The sequence below is a fragment of the Acomys minous genome, assembly GCF_964271855.1.
Source record: "Acomys minous genome assembly, chromosome: 2".
Classification (NCBI taxonomy): Eukaryota; Metazoa; Chordata; class Mammalia; order Rodentia; family Muridae; genus Acomys; species Acomys minous.
The window spans coordinates 125393132-125413551 of record NC_140484.1 but is presented as its reverse complement, the minus strand read 5'-3'; the positions used below and the strand labels follow the sequence as shown (position 1 = coordinate 125413551).

General features: G+C 40.6%; 1 protein-coding gene across 10 annotated transcripts in view; it reads left to right on the top strand.

Moving 5' to 3' along the window:
- ANKRD42 (ankyrin repeat domain 42) overlaps positions 1 to 20420 on the top strand; it is a 46872-nt gene that overhangs the window by 14306 nt on the left and 12146 nt on the right. For 9 of the 10 annotated variants that reach the window (XM_084767969.1, XM_084767971.1, XM_084767970.1 and 6 more), the window contains 5 exons: positions 3546 to 3746; positions 5953 to 6078; positions 8126 to 8231; positions 13877 to 14049; positions 20169 to 20295. In XM_084767969.1, coding sequence (XP_084624095.1) covers positions 3546 to 3746; positions 5953 to 6078; positions 8126 to 8231; positions 13877 to 14049; positions 20169 to 20295 — 733 coding nt within the window. Of the gene's footprint in view, positions 1 to 1001; positions 1399 to 3545; positions 3747 to 5952; positions 6079 to 8125; positions 8232 to 13876; positions 14050 to 20168; positions 20296 to 20420 lie in introns of those variants that run through there. The other variant, XM_084767967.1, reaches the window with a different exon arrangement.

The window sequence follows — 20420 nt, the reverse complement described above, 5'->3', positions numbered from 1 at the left end:
CAGGCCTACACAGAGACATGCACACATACAACTGTTTTTTTTTTTATCTAAAAATACAAAAATACGTAAATACAATTTTAAACAAATATAATTAAGGCATTGTGAGTATATATAAAGACATGAAATCAGAAGGCAGAAGGATGACTATTTGGGGTATTGGGACAACAAAAAAGGGAAATGGGAGAGTATTTATCAGAAGTTTATGATAATACTCCTGTGAAATATCATAGTGAAATCTATTACTTTAATGGATTATTATTTAAAGAAATAATAAAGAAGGTAATATGGTAATATGGAAGAAAACATTTTAGTAGCTCCTTAACACTGGCCTTTAATCAGTTGTTTTAATTTTACTAATTCTGTTGGGTTATTGGATTTCTTGGTGGCTTTAATTTGTTTGTTTGTTTTTTTTCTCATGACTGCTGACAGGTCACACCATTTTATATCTTTGTTTAATAGCTTCTTGGCTATTTTCTGTTGTGAAGTATTAGTTGAGACATCCTTCCTCCGTTCTGGGTGGTGTTCTCCTCCTCCTGAGTTGTAAGGGCTCTTCACAGACGGAAGCCTTTATCAGCTACATACATTATGCATACCTTTTTCATTCTATAGACTGCTGTTTTACTCTTTTGAGATGTTCTTTAATGAGCAGTTTACTTTAAAAAAATTACTATGCATTGTGTTCTTCCTGTATGTGGGCCTGCACACCACAAGAGGACACCAGATCTCATTATAGATGGTTGTGAGCCACCATGTGGTTGCTGGGAATTGAACTCAGGACCTTTGGAAGAACAGACAAGTGCTCTTAACCTCTGAGCCATCTCTCCAGCCCCCAGAAGTTTACTTTCAATGTAGTCCAGTTTAATAATATCTTCTTTTTGTGGTTAGTACTTTTTATATTTGATTAAAAAATGCTCACCCTATTCTGTGGTCATAAAGACATTTCTTTATCTTTGAGGATGTATATGTTTTTACTTTTATGTTTATATCTCCAACTTATTGAGAATTGGCTTCATTTCAAGTATTCTGATTATTTTTGTTGGCTCTTTTGCTGTTTTCTCATTAAAATGATCAAGCTTGTATTTAAAGGTATGAATAATATAGAGGATAAGAATGCCTGAGCAACTAGAGGCAGTCTTAAAATTTTTTTATGAAGCAGATTTGGGGTTTAGTAAAAAAATCTTTGAATAGTGATTTAAGTGTGAAAGTTAAGAGAAAGAGATATGCTCAGAGAAGCACATCACACATCATGAGTGTGCGCCCTGAGAGAGAGCCGCTCGCTCAACAGCACATCACACGTCATGAGTGTGCGCCCTGAGAGAGAACCGCTCGCTCCAAAGCACATCACACATCATGAGTGTGCGCCCTGAGAGAGAGCCGCTCGCTCAAAGGATAAATTTGGTATGTATTTACTGAGTACCACCTATGTAGCTATATGTTAGAAGTAACTTTCATGTGGTGGTAAGGGGAAAGATAGATGATCATCACATTGCATGATCCAGACATACATCGTTATTTAGGGATATATGTTTGGGTAAATATAACAAAGGGGAGTAGAAAATAGAGAAATAAAATTTAGAACAACAAAGCCTTCACTGAGGAAGTGACTGGTGACTGTTGAGTCTTGTGGCTAGTCCAAGGAAGAGGTGATGAGGCTGTGCTGCTCCCCTCCCGAGGCCTAGTGTTTGCATAACAGCAAACCAGTATGACTGGAACAAAAGTGAGGGCCCAAGTAACAGGCAATGAGGGATGAGGTCGAAGAGGTACCAAGAGCAACTGAAAGGGTCTGAGCACGGGTGACCTGAGCAGACTTAGGCCTTAGGAAAGGTATGAATTCTTGAACAATCCTCTCATAACTACACACACACACACACAGACCAGAGAGGTGGGGGAGAGAGAGAGAGAGGGAGAGGGAGAGGGAGAGGGAGAGGGAGAGGGAGAGGGAGAGGGAGAGAGAGAGAGAGAGAGAGAGAGAGAGAGAGAGAGAGAGAGAGAGAGAGATAGAGATAGATAGAGATAGAGAGATAGAGAGAGGAGAGAAGAATCTCAGAATATCCTCTTTAGAAGACTCTGGTTCTGGGGCTGGAATGATTACAGGTGCTCCCTGCTCTCTGAGAGAAGTAGAGTCTGGGTCCTAGTACCCGTGTCAGGTGGCCACAAGCACCTGTAACTCCAGCTCCAAGAGATCCTAAGCCCTCCCCAGCCTCTGCAGGCACCCACACACATGCATGCATACACAGCCAGACTCATACGTAAGAATAACATAATAAAATCTAAAGAGAAATAACAACTAGTCCAGACAGTGTGTGTGTGTGTGTGTGTGTGTGTGTGTGTGTGTGTGTGTGTATAGTATTTTGAGACAGGATTTCTCTGTGTACTCCTGGCTGTCCTGGACTTGCTTTGTAGACCAGGGGCCTCAAATTCACAGGGATCTGTCTACCTCTGCTGGGATTACAGGTATGTGTGCCATCGCAGCTGGCTTAGTACAGATATTTTCACCATACAGTTCTGGCATGTTCAGAACCCTGGGTTTAATCTCCAGGAGCTGGGGAAGGAAAACAGAAGTCTAGTGTAGCAATTTAAGCTATTGTTTGAGGTCCGAACGGTAGCTTGTAATGGAAGAAGTAAAGAGAGTGGGGTGGGAGGTAGTTGGGTCCTACATGTATTTTGAGGGAGACCTAGGAGTTTCTGATGTAGCAGTGTGAGGAGTGACAGGTGATCAAGCCTGGATAACACAGGAAGGAGAGTTTCCTATTAGTAAAGATGCTGAATACAATGTCAGGCAAGAGTTAGTTTTGTTATATTAAGTTAGAATTCTGTGAGGGTTGCAAGCATATGTAATGTGTAAGCAGTTAGCAGGGCCATTTTCAAGGGGGGATATTTTCAAAAGGCTGCGGGATGACCCAGCATGACATGGTATGTGCCAGCAAACTAGCGTCTGGACCTAAGGACTTCTCTTTAAGGCCAGCATCCAATGGCCACCTGAACACCACCTTGCTTTCCTTTAGTCACAGATTACCCAAATACCCATCTTTTTCTTGATACTTGGAGTCATTACTTCATGACTGTTTTTTCTTCTCCCCAAAACTTCTGGGTTTTTTGTTTGTTTGAGACAGGGTTTCTCCATGAAGCTCTGGCTCTCCTGGAACTCGCTTGTAGACCAGGCTGGCCCGGACCTCACAGAGATCCTCCTGCCTCTGCCTCCCAGAGTGCTGGGGTTAAAGGTGTGCTCCACCATCACCCGGCTTTTTTGAGGTATTTGTTGTCATCGTGTAGGATTAAGGCTACCCCTTTTCTCTCGCCTGCAGTTTTGAGGTATTTGTTGTCATTGTGTAGGATTAAGGCTACCCCTTTTCTCTTGCCTGCAGTTTTGAGGTATTTGTTGTCATCGTGTAGGATTAAGGCTACCCCTTTTCTCTCACCTGCAGTTTTGAGGTATTTGTTGTCATCGTGTAGGATTAAGGCTACCCCTTTTCTCTCACCTGCAGTTTTGAGGTATTTGTTGTCATCGTGTAGGATTAAGGCTACCCCTTTTCTCTCGCCTGCAGTTCACTTAGCAGCGATGGAAGGCCACCTTCATTGTTTTAAATTCCTGCTGAGTAGGATGAACAGAGGTGCGCAAGCTTTAAAAGCCTTCAACGACAACGGAGAAAATGCATTGGACCTGGCCCAGCGGTTCTTGAAAGAAAACATTATACAGTTTATTCAGGGGGCGGAGTATGAAGGAAACAACCCAGATGATCAGGACGGTAAGTAATTAAACCCACATATTTTTACAGAGTGATAATAATAAAACGGTACATTGAAGCTTAGATATATTACTATTCATATTCATCCAGACTCTTTACTTTGAAGCATTTTAGACAAAGCATGTAGATAGTAGTATAAAGAGCACGGTGTGTGACTGCGGGCTAGGGTCGTTAGAGAGGAGGGAGCCTAAACTGAGAAAATGCCCACATAAAATCTGGCTGTAGTCAAGCCTGTAGGGCATTTTCTTCATTCGTGATTGATGTGGGAGGGCTGAGCTCACTGTGGGTGGGGGCATCCCTGCGCTGTTGGTCCTGGGTTCCATAAGAAAGCAGGCTGAGCAAGCCATGAAGAGCAAGCCAGGAAGTAGCACCTCTCCATCATTATATGCCTATATTCCCCTTTTTAAGAATTGCAATTCATTTATTTTTCTTTCTTTTCTATTCTTTTTTTGGTTTTTCAAGACAGGGTTTCTTTTGTAGTCCTAGCTGTCTTGGACTTGCTTTGTAGAGCAGACTGGCCTCTAACTCACAGAGTTAGTTGCCCCTGCCTCCCAAGCACTAGGGATTAAAAGTGTGTGCCACCATACCAGGTCTGCATTTAGTTTTCTAAGTAATTTGGTTTTCTGTATTTTTGGTATGAATCATTTATTGATTTTTATCAGATATAGATAATTTTCTCTCACAGGTAGATTGTTCTTTCACTTTGATTATGATATCTTTAAACAATAGTTTTTAGTTTTTTTTGCTTTTCTTTGTGTATTTTATTTTTTTATTAATTTATTTATATTACATCTCAATTGTTAGCCCATCCCTTGTATCCTCCTATTCCTCCCTCCCTCCCGCTTCCCTCCTGCTCCCCTCCCCTATGACTGTGACTGAGGGGGACCTCCTCCCCCTGTATATGCTCATAGGGTATCGAGTATCTTCTTGGTAATTTGCTATCCTTCCTCTGAGTGCCACTATGCCTCCCCCTCCAGGGGACGTGGTCAGAGATAGGGCACCAGAGTTAATAGTTTTTTGTTTACTTAAGTTAAATTGCACTCAAGCATGCCATTTTATGATTTTTGACATTCATCATTCCACCATAACCATCTAGATATAGGCATTTTCATCACACCTAGGTTTTCTCAGACTCCTTTTACCTTACTGCTTTTTTTTTTTTTATTCTGTCCCCACACAATCACTGATCTGCTTCGGATTTTCTGAAATTTTGTATTAGGGTGGTAATTATATTTACATAGATATATATTTCTATCCCTCTTGGTAAGTACTAGGAGTGGAACATATGATGGGTATATATTTAACTTTAGATATTGTTTAAGGGGTTGCCTTTCTTTCTTTCTTTCTTTCTTTCTTTTCTTTCTTTTTTTTTTTTTTTTTATGTTCAAGACAGTTTCCCCTGGCTGTCCTGGACTCTGTTGACCAGGCTAGTCTTGAACTCACAGAGATTCTCCTGCCTCAGCCTCCCAAGTACTGGGATTAAAGATGTGTGTCATCATGCCCAGCTTTTTGTTTATTGTTTTTTTATTCACTCTCACTATTTTGGTTTTTTGAAATAGAGTTTTTCTGTGTAGCCCTGGCTGTCTTGGAAATTATTCTGTGGACTAGGCTGGCCTTGATCTCAGACAGCCGTCTGCCTCTGCTTCCCGAGTATTGGGATTAAAGTTGTGTGCCACCATGCCTGTCAGGAAACTGCTTTTCAAACTGCTTTCCAAAGTGCTCTATATCCTTGTCAATATAGGTAGTAGTCAGTCTGTTCTGTTGTAGTCATTAATGGGTGTGTGCTGTTTTCATGAGCATCTTTTCCTTTATTGGCCATCCATTCCTTCTTTCATGGAATACATGTTTTAGTTTTTGACATCTTAAAAATAAGGCTTTTCTAGTTTTGCTTTGTTATTTAACGTATTCTGGACATAAACTGTCAGATGTGTATTGCAAACATTTTCTCCCATTCATAGTCTTTTTGTTTTCAAAGGGTGAAAATTTTAAATTTTATTAAGTTATAACTTGTAATTTTGTTGTTTTAGATAGTGTAGAAAATTTGGTAATATCTTACTTTATCATTCTTTTTATTTGTTAGTGTGTCAGTTGAACTTACCTGAGTAGCTTCATACTTAAGATAATACTGAAATATGGATTGTATGACAGCTTTAGTAGGGAAAAGAACAAATCCCTGTATTTGCTAAAATGCTGACTTCTTATTCAGATTTAGCCTTTCCAGGTCACATGGCTGCCTTTAAGGGTGATTTAGAAATGCTTAAGAAACTGATAGGAGATGGGGTAATCAATTTGAATGAACGTGATGATAATGGATCAACTCCTATGCACAAAGGTGAGCTCTTCTTGCTTCATTTCTGTTGTGATTTCTTGTGAATTATTCAGCTTTAAAGTAGTTATCAGAAATCTCCCCTGGTGGATGTTAGTGAATGTTATATGGAATACACAGCCTGATTTCTAATTCAGGTGCCTTTTATGCTGCTAGACAAGTATGCCTTCAATGCTAAGGCCAGCAGAGGCTCTTGGTGATTTTGTTGTTGTTGGTATTTTAAAAAAGATTTATTTATTATTATGTATTCAATGTACACCTACATGCTAGAAGAGGGCATCAGATCACATTATAGATGGTTGTGAGCCACCAAGTGGTTGCTGGGAATTGAACTCAGAACCTCTGGAAGAGCAGTCAGTGCTCTTAACCTCTGAGCCATCTCTCCAGCCTGACATTGCTTTTACAGTGACATGTGAAATACATTGTTAAGGAACCTTCTTACAACAATATTTTTAAAAGAATTAGTTTATTTTCCTCTCTTAAAAAATTCTTACTTTGGAAACAGAGTCTTGCTGTATATCCCTTTCTGTGTATGTAAAGTAGACTGGCCTTAAACTCACAGTGATCTGCCTGCCTCTGTCGTGGATGCTGGGATTAAATGTGTATGCCACCGTACCTTGCTCTTTTCTTTTCTTTTTAAATACCATTTAAAATTTTATTTTCTGTGTATGACTTTGCCTGCATGTGTGGAGATGCACTATGTGCATGCCTGGTACCTGCACAAGCTGGAAAAGGGCATCAGATCCCCTGATATTGGTGTTACAGAGATGTGAGCTGTTGAGTGGGTGCTGGGAACTGTAAACGCAAGTGCTCTTAATGGCAGCATTTCTCCAGCCAAGAATGTTTTTTCTTATATTCTATTTTAGATAAATTATTTGTCCTTCCTCTTTCCATAGAAATGGCAGGCTATTTTTTGTTTGTTTTTTGTTTTGTTTTGTTTTGAGACAGGCTTTCTCTGTGTAGCCTAGGCTGTCCTAGATTCCCTTTGTAGACCAGGCTGGCCTTGAACTCACAGGGATCTGCCTGCCTCTCCCTCCTTGAGTGCTGGGATTAAAGGCATGCACCACCACACCAGGGTAAATTAATTATTTTAAACTATACCATTATTGATGATCATAGTATGACTTTGATCACACTTAAGAACAGAAAAGCCAGAGTATGGTACTATTTTTGTCTTTACTTATAGAGCTTTGGGAAATACTTTTTGTTAGCTGCTTCTGGATAGGAAAGAGATGAAGAAGAAGTAGGAACTGAGGAATAGAACAAATTGCTAAAGATCAAAGTGATGATGTCTTTATGGGGACTTAGTAACAATAGCATGTATTTATGACAGATAACTGCATATCTCTCACTACATTTAATGATTACTGAAACCATCCATCCATTCATCCATCCATCCATCCGTCCATTCATCTACCTATGCTGGAGCAAGTTTGGGTAGGGAGGTCAGTGATACTGTTCAGTGTATAAAGTACTAGCTGCCAAACCTAATGGCATGTGTTTGATCCCAAGAACCAACATGGTAGAAGGGCCTGAAAGTTGTCCTCTGACCTCCAGATTTATACTGTTCAGGTACACATGTGTGCGTGTACAGACACAAAGTAAATAAATAGATGTAAAATTTTTGAGAGAAGATTTCTTTTGTGTGTGCTCTTCATATGCAGTAGGTAGGCATGGAGCAAGATTTTTGATGTCCCTAAGACCCTTGTGACTGGAATGTTCACACGCTGGAGTACAACACAATACTGAGTAGGTGCTGTGCAGTATGATGTAGTGCTAGGGTGTGGGTGAGGAAGATTGGATTCTAGTTTCTCCGACTTGCTTGTTTGAACTTTGAGCTCCAATTTTATATCTGTATCCAAAATTATTTAGATAATACCTAAGTACAGTAGATATTTGATTAAATGTCAAATAAATGTACAAGTGAAAAATAAAATATTTGTACCAGCCTACTTTTGTTAGTTACTATAAGGTTAAAATTTCAGAAAACTGTTTCCAATAACAACTTTTCTTTGTATGCGTTATGTGTTTCTTTGTTTTACTTTTTAAAAAGCTGCTGGACAGGGCCACATAGAGTGTTTGCAGTGGTTAATTGAAATGGGAGCCGACAGTAATATTACCAACAAAGCAGGAGAGAAACCCAGCGATGTGGCTAAGAGGTATAAACTCCTATCTACTGTGCTCCTTGATTTTGCTTTTAAAGTTGTGCACTTACTTTCCTGTACTTGAAACTTTCTGAGGGGGGCTGGGGAGATGGCTCAGAGGTTAAGAGCACTGCCTATTTTTTATAAGGTCCTATTCCCCCCGCAACCACATGGTCCTCACAACCATCTAAAATGTGATCTGGTGCCCTCTTCTGGCATGCAGGCATACATGCAGGCAAAACACTGTATGCATAATAATAAATGAATAAATCTTTAAAAACTTCTAAGGATTTAACACAGGTTAGGGGGACTCAAATAAGATGCAGATGGAATCAGTTTTTAAGTTGATTGATGTTTATTTCTTATTATCTCTTCTCTTTAAAGCAATTATTCTTATCTGGATCATAGTATTAGATAATTGTATTAGTTCTATTTCCGTTGGGGATAGGGCATTTAGAAATGAGAGCAAAGGCCATGGCAATGAGCATCTACCACATAAGGTTAGGTCCAGGACTTCTAAAGCATCCTGCAGTGATCTAATTAGTGTGCACAATGCATTGTTCTACCCAAATATGCTTGATGCCTTATTGAGAAATACTGTTTTTTCTTTTTTAAAAGAATAACAATAATGATAATAGAGAAGCAATTCTAAGGGGTTTGAAGAATATTTAGGAGTTTACATGGGAAATAAATCTAGGCTATATTATAAAACTCTGTGAGCTTATTCAGGTCCAGGCCTCAAGGAATAGTTAGTGTAGATCGCTGTGCTCATTTGGTTGTTGTTTACTCAGCATCCTCTCTAGTTCCTATGGTCCAGGCACTGTGGCCAGAAGTCAGACTATACAGGTGGGAAGCACAGTGCCTGCCTTCCAGGGGCTCGTGGTTACGGAAGCCCTAGAAGCTTTACTTCAAAGAAGAACACGTATGCAAACAAAGCTTCTTAGTAGTTATAACCATGGCCACACCACATTACATGGCATCGATGAGTGAGGAAAACTGCCAGCTCTTCCTGTCTGTCAGTGATGTGGGTTTGAAAACAGTGCAGACGATAGTAAAACATAAAAAGAAATTACAGCAGCAGAGAACTTAGGTTGTTGTCAAGGAAAACATTTTTTGGAGCAGCATTTACATTGACACTTGGAGGATTAGTAACATAACATTTTTTGAAGTAGCATTTACATTGACACTTGGAGGATTTGTAACATAACATTTTGCGATTTTATCGTTCAGAAGTGCCTGAATTTAAGCCATGAGCATGGGCTACAGTGGCAGATGAGGCTTGACCTGGTGTTTGGTTGTGCCCAGTCACTCACTTGACTTCATATGTAGCTCAGACTGTCCTTCAGCTTGCAGTCCTGTCTTAGCCTCCCTGGTGCTGGGATTAGAGGTTTGTGCCACTATTCCTCATTGGGTTGTTTTCTTGCTGTGTTTAAAGGGTTCTTTATATATTCTAGATACTAGTTCTTTCTCAGAAAATATCCATCGCAAAGATTTTTCTCTCACTTGTGGGATGTTTTTCATAACCCTAGAAACATCTTTGGAAGTGAGTCAGTTTCATTGAAATTTCTCTTTTTTTGGATTGTATGTTTGGTGTTAGACCTTAAAAAATCTTTGTAACTTTGCATTCTGTGTTTTCTTCTAGAAGTTGTATAGTTTTAGGCTATGAGGTCTATGGCTCACTCTGAGTTCTTTTTTTATATTGTACTAGGTATGCATCTCAGTTTGTTCTTTTGTATATGAATATCAATTATAGCACTATTTGTTGAAAATGGTATACATTTTTCACTGCCTTTGTGACTTTGTAAAAAATCAGCTTTATTTGCTTGTTTGAGACAGGGTCTTTTTCTATAGTCTAGGCTGTTTTTAAATTGCCATATATCCCAAACTGTCCTCAACGCTGCAATCCTCCTGCCTTAGCTTCCTACATGCTGAGATTATAGGCACGTGTTACCATATACCTAACCTAATACTTAAATATAATAAAATAGGAAAAAAAGGAAATAAGAACTATATCTCCAAGAAGAATAAAAAACGATGAATAAAGTAATTTATAGGGTAAATTAGGATATTAAAAATCAACTCAGGTAAAATATTAATAAAATGAGGAATGGAATAAGGAGAAAGTACTAGGAAGATTAGCAAGAGAGGAACAGTATGTGGGATTAAGGTATGAGAAATCATAGGGCAACGAAAGTAAAAAGAAAAATAAAGCAATTAAAAAACAAGATGGGAAGCCGGGTATTATGGCGCACGCCTTTAATCCTAGCACTTGGGAAGTAGAGGCAGGTGGATCGCTGTGAGTTCAAAGCCAGCCTGGTCTACAAAGAGTCTAGGACAGCCAAGGCTACACAGAGAGACTCTGTCTCAAAAAACAAAACCGAAACCAACCAACCAAACAAAAACCCGAGATGGACACAGTAGGGCATGCCTAGCATTCTGAAGGCAGGGGTGGGTAAACCTCTGTAGAGTTTGACTCCAGCCTATCCTACATAGTGTGTTCTAGGCAAGCCAGGAGTGTACAGTGAGACATTTGTCTCAAAACAAAAAGAAAAAGACCAAAACAAAACAAACCCTAATGGCCACCATTAGTTTTGTCTTATAAGCAGATGGGAGATATTTGATGTCCCCTCTCCCCACAAGCTGCTTCTTTTGACATGTGCTGGGGATGGAGAAGTGGGCAGCGAGTTGTTTTTCTCTCTATTCCAAACAGGTTGAACCTGAAAGAATTATATGGAGGCTGGGCCTTACTGAGCAGGGCAAGACTAGGACAGTGACCACTACTGGCTAGCTTGATGCTTGTCTTCTCTGTATGTGAACCTTGTACTGCCCACGTCCAGGCGCAGTGCCCACGTCCAGGCGCAGTGCCCACGTCCAGGCGCAGTGCCCATGTACAGGCGCAGTGCCCCACCAGTGCGTGCTTGGGCATGGGAGGCACAAAAGCTATGGCCTCTGGGGGTTCTGAGAGTGGGCAAGGTGGCCAAGCCCACACAGTCTGCCCCAAGGGTGTGATGCATGGGCACTGAGTAATCCTGCCAGCTCTAGCAATGCTAGGGTCTGTTCCAGGCCCTGCTTGTAGCTACCAATAGCTAGTTTCACTCCACGTCTCAGAGGTCAGGCCACCATTTCCAAGCGGAAGCTCTCTGTTTCCCTCTGCATGCATTTTCCCGCCTTGGAGATCTATGTCAGTAAATGTGTCCACATCACAAGCAGTTTCTCGGGCCCACATTGACTCCTGCAGTATAAGCCTGTGTGGGGCTAGTAAAGAGGAGAGGTGTGAAGGTGCGGGGCCCTGGTTCTTCAAGCTGTAGGTTTGGTAGTGGCATCTCTCTTAAGGTGATTGGTCAGTATAGCTCACTTAGTAGACTAGCCAGGGCAAGAGCCCTGTGTTGTGCCTGCCTGCTCATGGGTCCAGGTCTGCTTTCTTAAACTAATTCTGCACAGTGCCAGATTGTAAACCCATGTACACGCTCAGCTTCTTTCTCTCCCTTTCTTAAAGCTCTGAGGGGAATTTTCTTGCTTGTCCTCTGCCGTGCTGCCTAGCAGTCAGTGTGGTGAGACTCATGCAACTTTGGTTTTTCTTTAAAAAACACAGAAATGTTATGGGAATATTTTACTCCCAGGTGTGGGCTGCTTTGCCTCAGCTGACTATGATTTGCCTTGTGCTCTGGCAGGAGCATGGGTTTGCCAGCCTCAGATAGTTTCTTCGAGCATGTGACATTTGGAATTCTGGGGACTTTTCAGAGGCTATATAAATGCTGGAGCCCCAATAGGTGTGGCTGGTTAGGGGTTGGATGCTGTTGGTTGCAGTTTGTCAAGTAGTCCTGCACAAAGAAAGGACAAGAAATTAGATGTCCTGAAGGTGAAGATCAAACTGGCCCCAAGGAAGTTGATGCCCTAATCAGCAGGAAGTAGTCTAATGATAGTGACATTCCCTTTCCCCTCCATCCTTTTTTCTCTCCTACCTAGTGTTGGCAGGTTGAAAGGGAAGAAGTGTAGGGGTGGAGAATGGTGGAAGAGAGGAAGGAACCCACATAGTAGCAAACACTGGCTACCAGTCAGTGCTACAGTTCTTTGCCTCTTTCATAATTTAAGGTTCAATATCTCTGCATTTGACCTGGTCACTAACTGGTGCACACACCTGCAGCCTCACACCCAAAGTTCTTTTTTGTCTTGTGAAGATACAGGAAGTCTCCAGTCTATTATAGCCCAGGGCTTTCTTCCCTTGTCAGATGTACAACTTTCTATATACATTTATTACTAAATCTGTCACTTGTGGTGATGGGACTCAAACCTGGATACTTTTATTTTTATTTATTTATTTATTTTTAAATATTTATTTATTATTATGCATACAGTGCTGAAAAGGGCATCAGATCACATTATAGATGGTTGTGAGCCACCATGTGGTTGCTGGGAATTGAACTCATGACCTCTGAAGGAGCAATCCGTGTTTTTTACCGCTAAGTCATCTCTCCAGCCCCAAACCTGGATACTTTTAAACTCAGCTGCATTGATAGACCTTTAATAATTTACTCGCTGTACCTGATTTTAAAAAGTGTGTGTGTGTGTGTGTGTGTGTGTGTGTGTGTGTGTGTGTGTGTGTATGTGTGTGTAGTTTTAAAAACAATATGAATGTATTAGTTTCTTTTGCATTGTTGTAACCAGATTACCTAATGCAACAACTTGAGAAGAGAAGAGCTTGCTTGTGCTCATTGTTTCAGAGAATTTCAGCTCATCCCAGTTGGGAAGGCCTGGCAGCCAAGGCATGGTGGTGAGAGTGTATGGTGGTAGTGGTTGTTCATATGCAGGAGACATGGAAGCAGACAGAGTTGGGTATCATCTTCCAAGCCTTATCCCTAGCAGCCTATTTCTGTCAGCCAGTCTTCATCTCCCAAAGCCTTCCACATGGTGCCACAAGCTGGGGACCAACCAGCTGTTAAAACACGAGTGTATGGAAGCATTCCACATTCAAACCACAGCAGCATGGAAAACAGAATTTAATATGTGGTGATTCTCCATGTCCTAGAAGAAAGTGTGGGAAAATATGCTTATTTCATTTATTAGCAACAGAAGAATTTCTAAGATCAAGAATTTATTAATAGAGGCTTCATGAAATGTGAAAAGGAATAAAGAGAATAGAAAACAGAAGGAAAGGCCATTACTGTTTCTTTAAATTTCAAAACATGTTAAGGGCTTTGGGTTGAAGGATGAAAAACAAGTTAGTCCCTAAGTATGGTAAGAACTATAGCTAACTCTAAAACTGGAACCAGGATTAGTTCTGTCACCTACCTTGGGCTAACAAAAGGAAATGAAATAGGGAACCAAGTAGGATGGTTCTGGGCTCGGTATTCAGTAGACTAATTCTGTTTTGAGACACACTAAATATTCTTCTACTATGAGATCTCTTTCCCGGGGGATTCTTAGCAGCAGCACTTACGGGATCACTTCTCAGTAGGAGAACTTTACAGTGCTCAATGGCCATCATTCCCACAAGGTTCTGACATGCTGAGTGTGTCAGATTTCAGTGACAGTCAGGTATAGGCTGCTTCCCCGCTTGGTGGGTTGATAGAAGTGCATATATGATGAAATTGTGTAAGTTAAGTGTGAACTAAATGTGTGGAAGTTTGAGGATCTGGTTAATTATTAATTCTTTTCTACAGATTTGCCCATTTGGCAGCAGTGAAACTGTTAGAGGGACTACAGAAATATGATATAGATGACACTGAAATTGATGAAAATCATGTGAATTTTTTCATAAGGCATGGTGTTGAGGGAAGCACTGATGCCAAGGAGGACTTGTGTCTGAGTGACTCAGACAAAGAAAATGCCAGAAGTGAGTATGTTGCCTTTATCATGTATTAGCCATTAAAGAGTACGATGGCTATGGGACTGGTTGCTGCTTCAGTGAGTAAATTCACTGGCTGTGCAGACTTGAGGGCCTGTGTTTAATCCCTAGAATTCATGTAATGCTGGCACAGTGGCGGCATGCTTCTTTAATCCTAGTGCTTCTAACGCGATGGGAGGCAGAGACAGGAGAATGCCTCGAAACTCTCATGCCAGGTAACCTGGAGTATGCATCCATGAACAACAAAGAGACCCTGTCTCTGGTAAGGAGGAAGGCAAGGACCTAAAGTGGAGGTTGTCCTTTGAAACCCAAACATGTGTTCTAGCATGTGCCTGCCTGAGTGCACATAAAAGAACATGTGTATATATGAATGTGTGCTCACAGACAACATATATCATATATACACACCACAAAAAAGGAAGGAAGACAGACAGACAGACATATACATAGACAGACAGATACTGGGCTGGTGAGATAGTTCAGTGGGTGGCTAAGAGCTCTTGATACTCTGTTAGAGTTCAATTCCCAGCACCCAATTCTGGGGTAACTCCAGCTCCAAGGGTCCTCCCCACCATACACATAAATAAAAATTTACAATAACAATAGGGCCTACTTGTTACTACGTGTTTGGAAAGTATTCAAATGATACCATCTACAAAGAAAAGCAATTTGGTATTTTTGGAGCCAGAATCAGTTCCAGTATTTTAGTCCCAAGGATTATTGAAAATATAAACTAGTGTAAGATACATCCTTTGGAATGGAAGAATGTATCATGCAAACTAAAGTTAAATAAGACAAACATATTTAAATGGATCATAAACACAGAAAAAGATAACCCAAGAGTGATAATCATGGCACTTGGGAGGCTGAATGAGAGGATCACAAATTTGAGGCCAGCCTGGATTATATAGTAAGTTTAAAGTAAGCATAGTATGATTTTAACACATGCGCGCGCGCACACACACACACAAACACACACACACACACACACACACACACACACACACACACACACACACACACACACCCCTCAACTATTTCCAAGGCTTGTTGGCAAATGATATTTTTGTAAAGATTTATTATTTTCGTTTTATATGCATACATGTTTTGCTTGTATTTATGTCTGTGCACCATGTGTATTATTGGTGCTCAAAAAGTCTGGAAGAATGCATCAGATGCTCTGGATCTGCAGTTATATAGGCTGTTAAGCACCATGTGGCACCAGGAATCAAAGCTCTACAAGAGCAGCAAGTGCTCTTAGCTGCTGAGCCATCTCTCCAGCACCAATACTTGTATTATTTTTGAGATTATAATATAATTAGATAATTTCTCCCCTTTTCTCCCTCTAAATCTTCACATATATCCTTTCTGCTTTCGTAATTTATGGCCTCTTTTTCATTAATTGTTATTGCATATACTCAGTTCAGGATTTTTTTGTTTGTTTTTAAATTGTTTTTTGTTTTTTGAGATAGTGCTTTTCTATGTAGCCTTGGCTGTCCTGGATTACAGTCCAGGAATTTATAGAGAATTAGTACAACAAATATAACTGATTATCTACTGTGCCAGACAATTGTTTTTAGAGAAATGGATCAACTGAAAGGAACTTCTGTTTGGTGATGGTAGTCATAGTGGAGGGTAAAACAACAACAACAAACAGACAAAGGAGTGTAAAGAAAACGAAACAGGGTGGTGGTATAGGAACTGTTGGAGCTCTGAGGCGACGTTTCAGAGGGGATGTGAATGGTGAGGATGAACTGTATGGAGATCTTGGGAGAACATTCTAAACAGAGCATGTGCAAAGGTGAGTTATTTGTGTGTCTGAGAGAATCACTAAGGAGAAGTTAACAGAGGGTTGGAGAGGTGAGCGGGGGTCTGGTAAGATCACAAAGGGCTTAATAAGACTTTAGCTTTAGGGTTTTTTCTAAGCCTTAGGAGGAGTTTAGGGCAAGAATGGTGTTATTTGATTTATGTTTAAAGACTGTCTTTCTAACTGCTGGGGATATAACAGAATGTGTCTAGGACACTCTATTAGAATTGCGCAAGAGCAGATACAGCATTATCTTCATAGGTTCCTGGGCTCTATAGTCTGTAATGGTAGTCATGACTACCAGAAACAAACTTTTGTTTGGCTTCAACCCTTATATACTAAGATTTTATTCCAGAAGAGCTTGCATTAGCACTATGTGTTTTCCATTAAGATACTACGTGTGCGCACATGCTCGAGCACACACACACAGACCCTTACACATACACACACACTCTTACACACACACACACACACACACACACACACACACACACACACACTTTTTGGTGTTTTATCTAGACAACAGTAGTAAGACCATACATTATCTATTGTTTGTTGTGGAGAAAGCAAGCCAAGATCTTACTAGTTTTCCTTGTTTGTGTATCTAGATTTTCAGAGGGTAAAAAGGCCATTTTCTTTTTCGGAGTAAGAATGGAAGTGGGAAGTCAGGAGGATGTGGCCTTAAGTGGGGAGAGACTTGCTGATAGCTTTTATTGGAATGAAGATGGTGAAATTTGGATGTGCTTTTAAAGAGGGTCATGGGTTTACTGATTAATCTGCGCAGGAGGAGTTTGAAGATGAAGGCAGGGAAGGATGACTCATAGGAGCTTGGCCAGGATAGTTAGGGGAATAGGGATAAGTTTAAAAGGATTATTCACTTGAGAGAGTAGCAAGGAAACCTTTGTAAAAGTGGGGTTTGGGCTTTGCCTTGAATGAATAGGATTTACATAGGCGAAACAGATGAGGAAGGCATGCCATTTACCCAACGTGTGTGGATCTGTGCTGTGTTCATAGCTTTGGCTGAGGACTATGGTAGTATACCAGACAAAATTTTCCATTTTGGAATTTTGAAATATTCTGAACTCAACATAGTACTACAAGATGTCTCTGTAACTGTGCTTTCACAGTGATTTCTTTCACTATACAACTTATGCTTCTGAATATTATGTATCAGGTAGTATGAAGTGCCAGGGTTACATCAGTAAACACATACATCATTTTTCCATGCTTTTGCATTATTTAAAAATTTTTTAGAACCATTGAAGCATTTCTCATTTTCTTAAAAAAATATATTCTATTTTCAAGTGTATGTGTGCATGAGAGAGAGGGTGAGGGAGAGAGGAGTGTGTGTACAGGTGCCCCTGGAGGCCAGAGGTTTTGGATCCTCTTGGAGCTGGCATTGCAGGTTGTGAGCCATTAAATATGGGTGCCTAGATCCAAAATGAGTCCTCTAGAAGAGCAGTGAGTGCTCCTAACAGCCAGGAGAATGTATTAGTTAATTTCTGTTTCTAAGTACCATAACCAAGCATTTTAGAGAAGGAATGGTTTATTTAGGCCTATAGTTCCAGAAAGCTATGTGTTAATCTTGGCAGGCACGTATAATTATAGCAGCATGCTGCTAGCCACAGGCATGGCAGGAGCAGGAAGCTGAGAGCTCACATCCTGAAATACAGGCATGATGGAGAGAGCAAACTCGAGTGGCGGGCACTTTTTCCTCTCAGAGCCTAATCCCCGCGACTTCTTCCAGCAAGGCTGCCCTGCTTAAGTTTCCCGCCAACTCTGGGCCCGAGCCTATTGGAGACATTGTCATTCGTACCATGACAGGGCTGTTGATTGGCTTATGTTTAAAGATGTCATTCTAACTATTGTGGATATAATCCACTGGAGGGTGAGGCAGAATATAACATTTTTAGCCTCTTAATTCTCTTCATGATTAACAGTTGGAGGATAATCTGATTCCATTTTGTGGTGTTTTTAATATGCTCAGGCTGTTGTAATTAGAGACAAGGAAGGTTAACAACAGAAGTTATATTTTACAATTAGGGCCTAGAAGTCCGAGATCAGAGTCCAACATGATTGCTTTATGGAGAGGGGTGTGCTTTTGACTACAGTATGACTGTGTCCTCAGGTGGAAGAGTGAGGAGGGGATGGGGAAGAACAAGGACATAATATAAGCCATCTAAAGTGCTTTCTATCCCACGAGAACAGGACCCCCTGCTGCCATGCCATTAAAACACAATCACCTAAAACCCCTGTCATCATAGAATACCACGTTGGAATATAGAGCTTTAATGTGAATTTTGGGAGAGATCCATTCACCATAACAAATGGATAACCCTCAAAACATGGATAACATCTAAATTAGTTTAAGTTAGACTGCCCCTCCTTGAGTACATGTTACTTGACACAAATAATCAGAAGCCAATGAATGGGGCTATGCTTCTTATAGGTGTTATGCTCTCTCTCTCTCCCTCTTCCTCTCTCTTCTCTTTCCTGTGCCACCACACCCAGCTATATTATTTTATTTCTGAAGTTCCTGTAGTGTTTGGAATGAAAATAGCATCATAGGGAGTGTCCTTATCAGGAGGTGTGGCCTTGTTGGAGGAGGTATGTCACCAGGGATGGGCTTTGAGGTTTCAAATGTTCAAGGCAGGCCCAGTGTCTCTTCCTGCTGCCTGCTGATCCAGATGTAGAACTCACAGCTACTTCTCCAGCACCATGTCTGCCTGTGGGCCGCCATGCTTCCTGCCATGATGATAATGGACTAAACTTCTGAAACTTTAACTCCCAATTAAATGTTTCCTTTATAAGAGTTGCTGGGGTCATGATGCCTCTTCACAACAAAAGAACTTTGACTAAGACAGAGCCCTAGGTTTAGAGATGATAGTTACTTGTCCAAATTCATGCTGTAACTGGATGTAAGGCTTTCAGGCTTCTTATTTATAATACACTTGTCACCGTACCCACTGTATCTTGAAGGGAGTATTTTCATGCCACATAACCTTAATGTATATTCTCACTGTGTATGCTCAGGGAGCCATCATTTGTTTCTAACGAATGAGAAGAATGGTTTCAGTGGATCCCTGAGTGGTGAGGAGTTAGTACAATGTGTTTGAACTGACGCTAATCTAAGCACAAACAGCCACATAGTGAATAGTAGGTCTTAGGCAATGGATTCAGACATCAGAGCTTCACCATGTTTTAGCTCTGTTGCTCTCAGAACCTTAGCTTCCTCATCTATGAAAACACCTGAGATAATTGCTATAAGGCTTATTTCATACATGAAAGAATGGGAACTAGCTCATGACAGAGATTCAGAAAATGTCAGTTCCCTTCTGCTTCATCTTTGGAGGATGTTTCTAGTTATTCTGGTTGAAATATATAGTGCTTAAACTAGATTTTGAAATTTGAAATTCATGTCTAGATTTATTTTTCCTTTAAAAAGACTTAAAAGCAGCTGGGTGTGGTGGCACACGCCTTTAATCCCAGTACTTAGGGAGGCAGAGGTAGGCAGATCACTGTGAGTTTGAGGACAGCCTGGTCTATGAAGTGTGTCCAGGACAACAGCCGAGGCTATACAGAGAAACCCTGTCTTCAAAAACCAAAAACCAAAACCAAAACCAACCAAACAAACAAAAAGCTCCCAGTACAGTTTCAGGCTTGTTTTCCCAGGGACATAGCAGATGCTCCATTGTGAATTCAACCAAGAGAGAGCCTGAAGATACTGGCATCAGTTTTCTCTAATTTTCTAACATGATATGGTTTGGTACTTACTTCTCATCTTAAAACACTGCCAATCTTCGTTAAGACACTTTACTTATAATGTAGCATCATAATTATCTGATACATGTTCTAATAACAGATAATCTTCCAACTAAGTATTTCATCACCTGCATCACTGGTATTTAACTTTCTAGATATATATCACACTTCCATCAATTCCTTCCATAAGTAGCAGACAATGGCCTATTAAATAAGAAGCCAATGGGCTGGAGAAATGGCTCGTTACTTAAGAGCGTTTGTGCTCTTGAGGAGCACCTGGGTTGGATTCCCAGCACCCACATGGTGGCTCACAACTGTTGATATTCCAGGTCCAGGGGCCCAGTGCCTTCTGACCTCTACAGGCACCAGGCACGAATGTAGTCCACAGACACACATGTGAGGAAACCACTTGTACATAAAATTAATATTTTCAAAGAGCTTTTGCAAAAGAAAAAGAAGCAAATGTTGAGAGAGAATCATCATCCTGTAAGCATATGTACTGTCATCTAAATTAGGTTCCTATTTAACTATTTTTTAGTGAGAGCTCATAAGAAAATTGTAGAATTGAGAACACTTCTGGAAATTGCTGAGAGCAACTTCAAACACTTGGGTGGGATAACAGAAGAGGATATAAAGCAGCGGAAGGAAGAGCTGGAGTCTGAGAAGTAAGGTCTTTAAAGCCAATACTTTGTATTTCGGTGCCTGTGAATTCCATGTGAGTGTCTCTTTATGTTTTCTGGATATGGTGGTACATGCCTTTAATCTCAGTGCTTGGGAGGTAAATCTCTGA